Source organism: Theropithecus gelada, chromosome 1 (assembly GCF_003255815.1).
Source record: "Theropithecus gelada isolate Dixy chromosome 1, Tgel_1.0, whole genome shotgun sequence".
NCBI lineage: Eukaryota > Metazoa > Chordata > Mammalia > Primates > Cercopithecidae > Theropithecus > Theropithecus gelada.
Window position 1 is genome coordinate 77934671 of NC_037668.1, and position 14830 is coordinate 77949500.

The 14830-nt window shown below is 39.1% G+C and overlaps 1 protein-coding gene across 3 annotated transcripts in view; it reads left to right on the top strand.

Moving 5' to 3' along the window:
- Window positions 1–2466: 2466 nt before the first annotated feature.
- Window positions 2467–14830, top strand: part of ELAVL4 (ELAV like RNA binding protein 4) — a 156297-nt gene continuing 143933 nt past the window's right edge. For 2 of the 3 annotated variants that reach the window (XM_025388929.1, XM_025388906.1), the window contains exon 1: window positions 2467–2635. In XM_025388929.1, the coding sequence (XP_025244714.1) occupies window positions 2618–2635 (18 nt within the window). In that variant the 5' untranslated portion in view covers window positions 2467–2617. The remainder of the gene's footprint in view (window positions 2636–14830) is intronic. The other variant, XM_025388971.1, reaches the window with a different exon arrangement.

A 14830-nucleotide genomic window follows, 5' to 3' on the forward strand; every position in this document is an offset into this window, starting at 1 on the left:
CCATGAAGACAGCTCTGATATTATGCCTATCTTACAGATGAGAAAACTGAGGCACAAAGAGGTTAAGTACCTCACCCAGCATCACAGAGTCACTAAGTGGTAGAGTTGTGAATCAAACCAAGACAGGCTTTAGAGCCCATGCCGTTATCCACCACACTAAACAGCCAAATTAGAATCCCTGTAGAGGTGATTTAAGTAATAAGATGGTTATAAAGAGCAAAACTTGCTACAGGGTTGTGTCTAAATCATTAAAAACAATAGTGTGCATCCATTTTTTGTACATATGCCTACCAGTGTTAGGCTACGTGCTTTAAATGATCCCTCGCATTTAATCCTCACAACCACACTATGATATGTAAATTTAGGCAACTTACTTAACTTTCCTATTTAAGTCTCAGTTTCCTCATCAGCTGACATGGGGAAGATATTCTAGAGTGATTAGCACAGTATCTAGCACAAAGTAAAGTCTTAATAAATGCCAGCTGTTAATATCATTACTGTTTTTAGGCTTTAGAAAGATCAAGCAGCTTGTTCAAGATGACATATCTTAAAGAGGAAAGAACTAAGATTTGAACTTAGATTTGATCAATACCCTAACTACAGTGGTTAAGACTATATTCTTTACTATGCTAAACTGCACTGAATTTTTGCCTGCTGGCCTTTGCCACAATGCTTTGCTCATTGTAGGTATTTTGATAATAATTAGAGATAGTGATACATTAAAACTAATCTGTTTTATTTTAATTCTAAAATAATAAACATTTACTACTGTTTTTTTTTTAAAAAAACACAGGCAAAAGGGAAATATAGATCATGCATAATCTCACCTTCCAAAATAACCAGTTACCCTTTCAAAAAACAGGATGATTCTGAAGATACAATTTTGTGAACTGCTTTTCTCACTTTGAAATATATTGTGAACATCTTTTCATGTTGATATTCATCAACTGTATCATTCCTAATGTCTCCAGAATATTCCATTGTATGATCAGTCCCCTTTATTGACTGATGTGAAAAATTAGTCAACAAAGATGTTCACAATATCATGTTGACTAATAGAAAAGTTATAAATAATATTTATAATTTTTCCATATTTCAAAGAACGCTACAGCAAATAATCATAGAGTCAAATCTTTGAACATGTTAATGATTATTTCCTTAAAATAAATTTATAAAAGTGGAACTACTGGATCAAAGGATTTGAGTTAGCAGAATTTTGAGTTGGTATATCCCCAACTGCTCAGGAACAAAATTCCTTTGTATTACATAACCAAAGAAGATTGTAGGAAAAAAGTTCTTATAGCCATCAGTGATTGTTCAATTTTAAGGCTGCTCTAAGAAACTTGAATTGCATGAGATAGTCCATGGAAAGTGCATAGCGCTTGGCATAGTGTCAATAACATAGCGATTATTACAATGAAACCATCATCAAATTTGTTCCATTTGTCATCCAAAATCTTTTTGCTACCTAGGATTCCTCTTTAGTTTGTTTGGGCCTATCTGAAGTTCTGAATCTTGCTCAAGTCTTAAAAACAGGGAAAGCTTGAGAATGCTGAGAATTGTGAGGTAAAGCAATAGGCTAGGGGTCAGGAGAACTTTTATAATTTTTCCTCCTGATTCTTTTGTAATCTGGGGCAGGTCTTTTCTGGACCTCAGAGCCTCCACCTATAAAGAGACACTGGATAAGATGATCTCTTTACTATTTCCATTCTAACTCTTGATACGAAGCTTACTTTAGCCCAATAATTTTTACTGATACCTGTACTTCCTGTATTTTGAATCAAGTTAGAATAGCGGCCATTCTCAACAATTCAACTGTGAGTTTCTCAGCCCTAGGAGTGGACTTTTATGAAGGTCAAGGAGGGCCAAAGAAGCTACTTTTTCCATTTTTCATGATCATCCCATTACCTACCACAGAACTAATGTTGTGTTATTCAAGCATCTAGCGTGGTTTAAAAGGCCACAGAGTAATGGAAGGGCCAGTAACTATTTTTACCTGAAATCAGAACTCACAAAGGACTTTGGCATTTCGTTTGGGTCAACTGTTTCCATTTCTCACTTTACTTTGGACATATCTTAGACACCAAACAGCCAAACATGACTTGAAGGATCTACTTAAGGTGTCTACATTCCCTGCCAAAGACAAGCCACCTTCTTCATGCTCCCCTCCCCAAAGGGTAAGATTTATTCTAAGGGTTCTGAATTGGTCACATTTATAAACCCCCTGGGCCCGGCACAGCAATTAACATTGGTCCAAACGGTGTCAGTGAACTTTAGCTTCAAAGAAGCTACCTCATTTAAAATTTAAGCAGACCACAGGTAGCAGCATTGGAGGAAAGAGAGGAGACTTTCTCCTTCAACATTTTGAGCACACTGGAATGCCAACCCCCGAGGTAGGCGCCAGGGCCACCACAGGAACCTGACTCGCAGGAGTCATCCTCCGTCTCTACGCGAAGCTCCCCCTCGAGGTGGCCAGGGGGTGGCGGCGGCGACGGTGGCGGAGCCGCAGAGCGAGCTAGAGAGCTAGCGCAGTGAGACTCTGCGGACGTCTTCCCGCCAGCTGTGCCCCACCCAGCCCAGCCTCCGCCGCCTCGGGCCGAATCGCCCGGCGGGGAAGATGCGCCTCAAGAACCAGGTAGAAGCGCCTCGGCGCAGGCCCCACACCCCCGACTCCGCCCGCCCTCTGTTACGGACGCCCGCCGGGCCACGTGGTCGCGACTGGCTTCTCCCAGCGGCCAGCCTGGCCACCCTGACTCCCAGGGAGGGGGAGAGGGCCCTTGCAAGAGGATCCTGCCCCCGCGCTGCCCAGACCCGAGGGCTCCTGGCGACACTATCCGCCGCCCATCTGGCGGCTCTGGCCCCTCAGGTCCGGGTCACACCCCGGCCGGCCTCCTGAGACTTCCCGGCCCCAGGGGAGACAACCGAAACTTGGGTTGACACGCGTCCCCTCCCCGGCGACAGTCGACCCCACAGCAGCCCCGCGCCACTCCTCTCTGCGCCTTTTCGGAGTTGTCCTCGAGGTGGCTTTGTTGAACGTACTGGTGGCGCCAAAAAGTCCAGGCAGCTTCGGGCCATCAGGGCCCCGAGGCGCTGGGCGCGCCGGCTTGGATCCTCAGAGGTTCCCTCTGTGTGACTTTCGCTAATTGTCACACAGGGAGGGCAGCACCCTCCCCTGTCTTTCCTCTATTACACCCCGCTGTGGACGTGGGACTTGGGTTTTTCTAGACGAGATTAGGAAGGCGCCTGTGTTACACTAAGCAGTGCTCATGTTTAGCTGAGGAAGAAGGAGGCTCACGTATTCGTAGGGTGTACCTGTGTGTGTTGTAATTGTTGTCTCTCTTTGGGCTGGGGCTGTCATACATGGAGGATTTAGTAAACACAGGTCTTGAAGTCTTGAACTTGCTGGAGACTCATTTGTTTCTACCAGGAGAGAACCTCCCCTCCCCCAACATATGTTAAGGGACTTCAGGAGACCACAGGGAAACCGAGGGGAGGGACTTCTAGAAAACAACTCCAGGTTTGGGGAAAATGAGTCATATTGATTCCCAAGCTGTTAGCCAATACCACTCAAGGGTGATAATTCTCATAGAATCTTCCCACTGGGGACTTAAATACCCGGCTCCACAACAGTTTGTTGAGAGCTCTGTGGTTCCTTTAAGCCTATCCATGCCCCTTACCTAAATGCTTTAACTTAGTAGAGCTCCTTGAAGAAGCTGCCTCACATTATCCTCCTGCGTTTGTGCGCCTAGCTTTTAATATTTTATAATACTTGCAAATTGACACTGAACAAGCTTTAACCTCCGTCATTTCAGAATAAGTTTGATGTTTTAAGTGAGATGTGAATGGAACTCCATTCATGAGGGAAGTAGTCTGTGTGAAGTGTTTTGTAAATGTGAGTGGGTTGAGTTTAAAACACTGAATAAAATTAACGTAACAAGGAATCAAAAGGTTCAATCCAGATGTTTGCCTCCTTGTTTCCTCAATAAAGTGACAGTAAAATACTGCATGACACCACTTGCTTCCTTAATAAAGTGACAGTACGATGCTGCGCAGCACCTCTCCTTTCAGTTCTTAGGTAGGGTAGACTGTGGCACTGTGGCTTATGGGGTCGACCATGAGCAAGTGGATGGTTGGATTCCTTCCATTCATTTTTTAAAGCACTAACAAAATCCTGGGGCCGATGGGGTTGTGACCCACCCACCTATACAGAGGATTTTCCCCCTCTTCTAACTACTCTAGAAATATATGAGGGATTTACATGCAGGTTTTCAGTTGAAGAACTTGTAGGTAATCCTCTTTAGTTATCATTAGTATTAGCCTCTGAAACCTTTGCTTGCTGGTTAAGATAACGTATTTGGGTGTGGATTGTAATAGAGGTGGAGTTGTGAGTTAGAGCTGGTGGCCTTGCTAATTCCTCTACTTACTGTGTGTTTTGGGTCGACAGAAAACTCCTTAGCATTTGTGTAAGTGCAATATAGTTTAGCACGAGAGATTTTACATTAGATATTCTTGGTTCCAGTCTGACCTCAACACTCAGTAGTTATGTGATTTTGCATAATTAAATTTTTGGTCCTTCCCCCCACATTTTTCGCCATAGACACAGGGGTTAATACCAACCTGGTAAAGTTGATATGAAAATTAATAGAAAATTATATATGTACAGTGCCTGCCATGTGGGCACTCGGTAAGTACTGCTATTATCAACCAAACATAAACAGTAGCTATTACCACCGCTGCTACTACATTGCTTAAAAATGGCTCCCTGTAGTTGGGGAGGGAGATTTGGCTACAGAGGGACAGGAGGGAGCTCACTGGGGTGACTGAAGTATGCTTTATCTTGATTGGGGTATTGGTTACAAAGGTGTATCCATTTGTCAAAACTCATCAAACTGAGCCTTTAAGATCTGGGCATTTAATTTTATGTGCATTATATATCAATAAAGTTCATGTTTAAAATTAACCTCCAAATGTGTTAAGTACATGCCTTTGGGAGGCCTAATTCTGCATAATAGTATACCTTCTTCATAAGTTTATCCTGAGCCGCAGGAAAGTCAGAGAAAGTGCTTTAATTTTTCAGGTTGATGTCAGGAGTGATGGTCCATGGAAAAAAATGATTGTCTTGTGCCAAGATTATATTTAATTTGGTACTAGTCTTCATTAGTAGCTTAAAAAAAATTGAAATGTTTTATTTGATCCAGTACTGCTCATTTGCATAATATGATAATGGATATGATAATATCCATCCAGTATTCACAGTTCCTGAAAAATCATAGTGATTTTGCATCCCTTTTCCTGCTTTCAGTAAATTCTATGCATTGTTTTAGTTAAGTGAAATATGTAAAGTGTGTTTAGCACAGTACCAGGCACATGGTAAATACCAATACATGCTAATTGTTAGTGTTTAAACTGATGTATTCAAATTCATCTTTTTTATAGGACAGAATCAACACTATATAGATTATAATATCAATCTATCATAAATATGCTGTGAAAAGTTTTTGAGGTAGAAACAAACCAAAAATTATTAATAAAATGTTGTAAAACTAAAATCTCACTTATCCAAACTTAGTGGTCATGAACTTTTTACAACATTATGTGTTATATGATGGAAGCAGAAACTTTTCTCAAAAGCAAACATATATCCACAAACAGTATGTTAACTCATTTACTCAGAGGCAAGCTCCTCACACATTCCCTCAAGCCTTTTTATTTTTACTTCAGACATAGTTCTAATATGTTTAGTTCCTTAGTTTCTCAGCCTATAGTAGTTTAGAAACCTTGCTAAATACAAGTTTCAAGAAATATTGGCTGAATGTGTGGGGTGAACAAATTGTAAAGATAAGACATGAGAAATCAGTCTTAATCTTGGGTCAAAGTAAAACTTGATTTAGGGTACTGAATAGTATTGCTGAATTATTTGAAATTTTAATTTTTATTCTTTAAAAGAGTTAAATTGTATATTCTCTCTAGAAAGTGGGGTAGTGTATAGTGATGTATTTTAGAAACATTTCCATCTGAAAGGATTAGATTACAAACTTTGTTTTGTCAAGGGCAAGCTTCAGTTATCTGGATATCTTAATGTGGAATGACTTACTCACTCATGGTACTGCATAAATGAGGCATCTATCAACTTGTGATTTTTTTTATTGGGAACTGGATTTTTATAATTAATTTCATCTTTTGATAGAACAACATGATGAGGTAAATCATACATAGAGTATTAGTTTGCTGGGGCTGCCATGACAAATATCACAGACTGGGAGGCTTAAACAACACAAATTTACTTCCTCACAGTTCTGGAGGCTAGAAGTTCAAGGTGAAGGTGTTAGCAGGGCTGTTATTCTGAGATCTGTCTCCTTGGCTTGTAAGATGGCTGTCTTGTCTGTCTCTTCATATGTTCTTTGCTCTGCGGCCTAATATCTTCTTTAAGAATACCAGTCCTATTGGATTAGACCTCTTTTTACCTTAATTACTTTTTTAAAGGCCCTATATGAAAATCCAGTCACATCCAGAGATACTGGGGGTTAGCACTTCAACATATGAGTTTGAAGGGACTTAATTTAGCCAGTAACACATGGTATTTAGTAAAAAGCTGTATTGATTCTTTCAAAATAATTCAGCATGCAGAATATGAAACAGGTGAGATTTTAATTCTTGTTTTGGAACAGTTCAATTTGGATTTACATGTGAGAAACCCCAAAATACTCATCATGTACCAACACACACACATACACACACACACACCCCCCACACTTTTTGTGTGTAAAGTTGATTATAACTGAAATTGAGTTAGGGTCATTGTCCAAGCTGAGTTTAATCTGTGATAAGGTCCACTAGCAATGTCTTTCATTGACCAAAAAAGACAGCTGTGCAGTAGCTTCCTAATCTTTCTGGTTTTATAGTGTCTTAGGTGATGGAAGCAGAAGGTTTGACTTTGTCAAAATAAACCATTTAACACTTTGATACTTTCATATCTCCTTGTCATTTGAGCTCTTTGACCTTCTAGGTATCTCTGAAACAAAATAATTATACTAATCCCTTGATGCATCTTTTCCACATATTCAAACCATGAATTTATGGACCAAAATTTGCCACACAAGCACCTTTGTTCACTCAAGTCAGAGTCTGGCAGTAGTTTACTCAGAGGAACCTAAACTGCCTACTACACGGTTTATTCTCCTCACTAGTTTGAAGTTCATCTCTGTTCCACACGTTCATGCATCAGAGTATGATATTTTAATCGAAAGAAAAGAAAAAAAACCCTCTAAACTTGTGTTGTACAAAAATGACTCCCAAAAGCATTATGTATGTTACTGTTACTACCAGTTTGTGCTAATTTGCACAGCCTCTGAACAACTGGCAAAGTGGCTAGTGTTGATAATGTAACTGCTACAGAGTTCCCAGTTGCTGTAGGAATTTTTAAATTTTATTAGTATGATAACAGAGCTTACAGTTATTCACAGTATGTTAATTGCAAATGCTTATTATCTGTAGTACCAGCTTGATACTTGATCTTATGTTTCTTTTAATAGAAATACTGCAGCTTTTACATTTCATTATAATGGAGGTTAATCATCACTATGAATTTTCACCTATGAGCAACAATTTTGAAACAAGTTATAGTTGGGGTGAGTCTATTAGATTTAAAATATAACATCAAAATAGCTTTCTTTTTGTACTTTTAATACTTCCATTGACAAAAAATTCTCATGTCTCTGAGCCTCCTAAAACCATTTCAGATGACTGATGGATAATTGATTTGTTTTGTCTTTTATGTTCTGTGTTTTGAGACGGTCTTACGCTGTCACCCAAACTGGAGTGTAGTGGCATGGTCACAGCTCACTGTATCCCTGACCTTCTGGGCTCAAGCAATCCTTCCACCTCAGCCTCCTGAGTAACTGGGACAACAGGTTCACGCCGCCAAGCCTAGCTAATTTTTGCATGTTTTTGTAGAGACAGGGTCTCTCTATGTTGCCCAGGCTATTCTCAAACTCCTGGCCTCAAGTGATCCTCCCACCTCAGCCTCCCAAAGTGCTGGGATTATAGGTGTGATTGATTGATAGACTCAGTGAATATTTATTGAGTGTCCAGTATGGACCTGGCCCAGTTGTAGGTGTTTAGGATGTATCAGTGAACAAAACTCAGCTATCCCTGTCAGCAAAGGAACAAGAGAAAGTAGACGTTAAAAATAACCATAATCAAGAAGTGCATCATAGAGCATGTTAGACAGTTACAAATGCTATGTGGAAAAAAAAATAGGGTAAGATAAAGAGGGATAAGGATTCCAGTGGAGGATTGCAATCTTGAATACAGTAGGCCTCAGTGGGAAGTGATATTTGAACAAAACTTGATGAAGGTGAGGAAGTTTTAGTTGTGTGGCTATCTGGGGATTATATAAGCAGAGGGAACAGCCAGGTCAAAGGCCATATGGCGGGAGTGTACCTACAGGTGTTCAAGTTACAGCAAGGAGGTCATTGCAGCTTGAGAGGAGTCAGCAAGGAGGAAAACTATTGTAAACTGAGTTATATGTTTTGTATGCTGAGTAAGTGTTGACATAAATATTGTCTACCAGTAAGTAGATGCTTAGCATAGTGGTTCTCTCCAAATGCTTGTTGAATGTTTCTTTGGCAAATGAATTTGTGCTTATAAGAACTGGTTCTGAAATGCAATAGAAAATGGACTTCTGCTAATTCTACTGCTGGCAGAAGTTAGATTAGGAGATGGAAAAGGGAGGAAGGCAGCAAAACAACCTGATAGATGCTAATGTGTAGGTGTCTGAGTCCTGCCCAACCATTGTCACACCCATCTTGCCAGGGGAATTAATTTTTCACTTATCTAGTACTGAAAATTTGGTACTGAAAATTTCCTTTTCTGTTTGATTTTTGTCCTCATGATTGGAAATTTTAACCAGAAAGAATAAATTCCAGTGTAAAGAATATACTAGATTTGAAAGATGAGATCTGTCAACCTTAGAAGACTCACACCATAGATTGGTATTATTCTTTTTAGTTTATTTCTTATAGGATAGACCTTATAATTATTATATTTGTGTATTTCATTTATAGTTTACAAAGTATTTTTACATATATTAATATTAATTTGATCCTCACAGCAAATCTATGTGAGAGGTGGGCAGCCATTAGTAAGTTTTGGGCTGAGTATCTTCCATTTGCCCTTGAGATCTTACTCCCTACCCCTTTCCTAATCTTTTCTGTGGCCTTGGGGCTGACCTTCATGGCTTCATCAACAAGCTCCCTTGCACTCTTGCTTCTGGAAGGATTCAGCCAATACGGGGTGCTTACAAGATATCTCAGACAGATGAAAAGTGAGTTTGGAATATTTACTTCTCCAGCTCTCTCCCTTCCAGGTTACTGGCTAGCAGTGGCTAGCAGTGGCTGCGTGGAGGCCACAGCACCTATCCAATCTACAGCTACAGCTTTCTCTCTCTTTATGGGTTCTCTCAAGATCTAGGGCTGAGTCTCCACTGTTTCTATCTTCAATGACTTATCTTCATTAAATCCTGCTAAATTTCCCTTTCTGAATACGCCTTCTGTTTCCTGTTGAGACCCTGACCAAGACACTACTCTAAAAACAACAGCCTTGGAGAAGTTGGATGACTTGCCCAATAATAGATATTCAGTAAATGACAAGAGTAGGGACTTAAATCCTGGTTTTGTGACTTCAAAACATGATCAATTTTAAATATACCACAAAGGAACTTATCCCAACTGGTGGATAGTGTTGAAAAAAATCTTTCTACTTTGACCTTCAAAAGTCTATATAGGCCAGGCACGGTGGCTCACACCTGTAATCCCAGCACTTTGGGACAATCAACAAGTTATTTATTGAGCAAATGACTTAGTATGAGCCTCCTTCAACCAAAACCTTTACAAAAAAAGTTTTGAAGTTGTGCTGCCTTGAATTAAAATTTCAGAGAGGTAGGGTGGAGATGGGAGTAAGGAGAAAATAAAAAGCAAAAGTTCTGAGTAGTCATCAACTGCAGAGTGCCTAAATAGGAAGTCTACACCAGGAAGTCGTGTTTTTGCTGCCCAAGGTGTGAGTAGGACTCTGTACAACTTTGCTCTCTTATGCAACTTGTGATTGATCTGGGTTAGTTTGCTCTGCTGTTATTATGAAAGGGATTTCCTTTTCTTTCCCTGAAGATGGGCTGCCCGTCTTTTTCCCTACATTTCTGATAGTAAAGGTCTTTTTATTCTCACAGCATGAGTTTCTGGACAAAGGGTCATCTGGGAAGCAAAAGTTTTGAGGATCTTACTCAGGTCACTGGAACTAGTGTTCTAGAAGTGCCTGGTGCATGATGGTAATAATTGAAGTCACACCCCAAGTTTGTATTACTAATAAGAGTTTTTTACTACAAACTTTCACTGTCTGTTCTTGTTGAGGGGGAAATGACACTGAGTGTAATACTATATGGTCATGCACCACACAAGAACGTTTAGGTCAACAACAAAGTTCGTATATGACGGTGGTCCTGTAAGATTATAATGGAGCTGAAAAAATCCCATTGCTTAGTGACTTCATAGCCATTGTAACATCGTAGCATAATACGTTACTCATATGTTTGTGGTAATAGTGGTGCACACAAATCTACTGTGCTGCCAGTCATATAAAAATATAGCACACACAATTAGGTACAGTTTATAACACTTGATAATGTTAATACATTACTAAGTAACTGGTTTATGCATTTACTATACTATATTTTTTATCATTATTTAAGAATGTACACCCGCCAGGCGAGGTGGCTCATGCCTGTAATCCCAGTACTTTGGGAGGCCGAGTCAGGCAGATCACGAGGTCAGGAGATCGAGACCATCCTGGCCAACATGGTGAAACCCCGTCTCTACTAAAAATACAAAAATTAGCCGGGCATGGTGGCAGGCACCTGTAGTCCCAGCTACTCAGGAGGCTGAGGCAGGAGAATGGCGTGAACCCAGGAGGCAGAGCTTGCAGTGAGCCAAGATTGCGCCACTGCACTCCAGCCTGGGCGACAGAGCAAGACTCTGTCTCAAAAAAAAGAAAAAAAGAATGTACACCTACTTATTTTAAAAAATAGTTTATTGTAAAACAGCCTCAGGCAGGTCCTTCGGGAGTTATTTCAAAATAAGGCGTTGTTATCACAGGAGGTGACAGGTCCATGTTGGTTATTGCCCTTGAAGACTTTCTATTGGGACAAGATGTGGAGGTGCAAGACAGTGATATTGGTGATTCTGACCCTGTATGGGCCTAGGCTACTGTGTGCATTTTTAGTTTTTAACAACAAAGTTTTTAAAAGTAAAAAAATAATAATAATAGAAAAAAGCTTATAGAAAAGGATATAAAGAAAGAAAATGTGTACAGCTGTACATGTGTTTGTGTTTTCAGCTAAGTGTTATTATAAGAGTCTAAAAGTTTAAAAATTTATAAAGTAAAAAAGTTACAGAAACTACAGTTAATTTATTATTAAAAGAAAAAACATTTTTATAAATTCAGTGTAGCCTAATTGTACAGTGTTTATAAAGTCTACTGTAGTATACAGTAATGTCCTAGGCCCTCGTATTCACTCAGCACTCATTCATTGACTCACTCAGAGTAACTTCCAATCCTGCAAGCTCCATTTATGGCAACTGCCTATAAAGATGCACTGTTTTTAGTCTTTTATTCTGTATTTTACTGTACCTTTTCTATGTTTAGATGCACAAATACAAGCATTGTGTTACAGAGGCCTGCAGTATTAACTACAGTCACATGCTGTCCAAGTTTGTAGCGTGTGAACAGTAGGATATCCCATATAACCTAGGTCTGCAGTAGTCTATACAACGTAGGCTTTGTGTAAGTACATTATGTGATGTTTGCATGATGACAAAACTGTCTGATGTATTTCTCAGAATGTATCCCCATTGTTAAGCAATATGTGACTATACTATAATATGATGTCAAGTTGCCATGTTGTTTGGGACATATGACACAAGAACAGAGCTCAAGAAACTTTTGTATACATGGGACAATTTTGTGAGTTCCAAATCACACCCTTCAAGGGTGTGATTTATTCTTTTTGGGTATACATGATGCAAGCAAGGCTAGAGTATTCTTACAATAAAATAATTTTAAAAGACAGCACCAAAACATTTTTCCAAATTAAAGTAAGCTTGAGTTACTTTTTTCTGATTTTTGAAATGGAAGAATCAGAGTCTATGGGGGGAAGTGATCAGAGTAAACTAAAATTTAGTGCTCTATCCTCTAATCATAAAGTGGTGTCACATAGGGGTCACAATGGACCATGGTCTGCTTTTATAGATAAATGCTGTTCTGTGGGAGACGTTCTCTAACTCACGAGCTAGAGAACAGACTTAACAAATTTACAAAACCAAATTGGGATAACCAGTACTGTAAACACTGTCATTATAACCATGGAACACTAGATTGATGTGAGATGGATTGACATTCAGCAGGGGTAAGGACAGGATAGGATATATAGGAAGAAAAACCAAACCACAAAAAATTAAATGGGAAATTTTGAAAGGGGCAGCCTTCTTACCTTATGTTTCTATAGCACCCTTTCACTTTTCTTTTACACTTATCCACATAGAAAGGTTGTTATAAAGGGAGCATGAAAATTGAAGATTAAAAAATAAAAATGGCTTCACTTGACTAGTCTAAAGAAAAAAAAAAGTAAAAATGGACCTCTACATTAATGGTAAGAATTCTATGATAATTCCTTTTTTTTTTTTTTTTTTTTCCTGACAGTGTCTCACTCTGTCACCCAGGCTAGAGTACAGTGGCAGTGTACTCTACATACTGCAGCCTCTGCCCCCCAGACTCAGGTAATCCTTCCACCTCAGCTCCCTTAGTAGCTAGGACTATAGGCATGCACCACCGTGTTTGTATTTTTTGTAGAGATGGGATTTCCCCATGTTGCCCAGGCTGGTCTCAAATTCCTGGCCTCAAGCGATCCATCCCCCTCAGCTTCCCAAAGTGCTGGGATTATAGGCATGAGCTGCTGCACCTGGCCCAGGATAATTCTTTTATTATAAGTATTCTTGTTCCTATATTCACTATTCTGGTTAATGGCACCACCATTTACCCAGTGGCCCTAGGCAGAAAAATATTGAATCTAGAAATTATCCTAGATTCATTTTTCTTCCTTACTGCCTGCATTAAATTTTTCAGTCTCTGGGTCCAGGTAGTCAAACTGATACCTTTAATTAGCCAACATTTATTGAGTGCCTAATAGAGTGTTATAAATTAAAATTGCTAACCTTGTAGAGCTTGCATTTTCTTAAATATCAGTTATATTTCTCTGATTCTAAGATAAGATTTCTGAGATGGAAATGCATTTTGCAATAAAGTTTAAAAAAATACTACACTAAAACTTAGCAAATTGTGATGCACTTGTCATTGCCTATACATGCATGGACTTAGTGAAGCTCACAGAAAGTATCTGTTAAACTGTCACTTCAGTTCATTTATTTGCATTTAGAAGCCTCATGTAAAATGAAATTTGAACTGAAATTTGGATCCCTGATTGTTATTTAAGATGTTAAGAAATAGCCAGCAAACACATGAAAAGATGTTCAGTGTCATAAAAACCATAATGAGATACTACTTTATGCCTACTAGCATGGCTATGATTTAAAAAAAAAAAAGTATTGGTGAGGATATGGAGAAAATGGAACCCCCCTGTTTTGCTTTCACTCCTTGGCATATATACCCAAAAGAATAGAAAACAAGTATTCAAGTACAAGTACACACATGTTCATAGAGGCATTATTCATAAATGGCCAAAAGGTAGAAACAACCCAGATGTCCATGAGTGGATGAATGCATAAACAAATTGTTTTATATAATGCAGTGGAATATTATTCAGCCGTGAAAAGTACAGAAATTCTGATACATGCTACAACATGGATGAACCTCCAAAACATAAGTGAAAGAAACCAGACACCAAAGGTCACGTATTATATTATTTCATTTATGAGATATCCAGAACAGATAAATCTATAGTGTCAGAAGGCAAATTGGTGTTGCCAGAGGTTAGGGAGTGGTGGTGAATGGGGAAAAACTGCTTAATGAATAAGGGGGAATACTGGAAATGTTTTGGAACTTGATAGAGGTCATGGTTGCACAAAAATGTGAACCTACTAAATGCCACTGAATTGTTCACTTTAAAATGGTTAATTTTGTTATATAAATTTTATCTCAATAAGGTATTTTTTAAATACTACACTGTGCTACAAAATTGAAATGAAAAGTTATTGTATGCCCTAAAGTTTGTCTGTCATATACTGTTCATTACAAGTAAATAAACAGAATAAATTGTCAAATCTCTTTATATAAAACCTAGAATTTCAGAGTTCAGAGAGATTGTTATGACCTTTTCATGTGTCATCAAGGAATGTCATTTAGGCACCTGCCATATATTTGTCAAAAGCTCGACTTCCAAAAGAAGCTGTATGACTTTTCATGATACATAATTAGGTATAATAGGAGTGTCCACATTCCTTTTCCCCTCAACAGCTCAAACTACATCAATATGCCACAATCAGGAATCATAAGTGATGTCATGCTTTGCAGCTAAGTCATAGAGAACTGGTGACAGAGTCGCAACTTGGCTCAGGATCAAGATCCAGAGCAGTGACTAAGGACTTTGTGAAGCAGAATCTCCTGCTCTTACTATGGAGGAGGGCCTGGGTCAGCCTCTAGGTGAGAAGGTGCTACACTGGGTCCTCTGTTCTAACTACTGCACTGTCACCAGTATGATCCTACTTGTAAGATACTTTCCCACTGTCACCTGCCAAGTCTCAAACAAGTCTCAGAACTCAGTGGCACA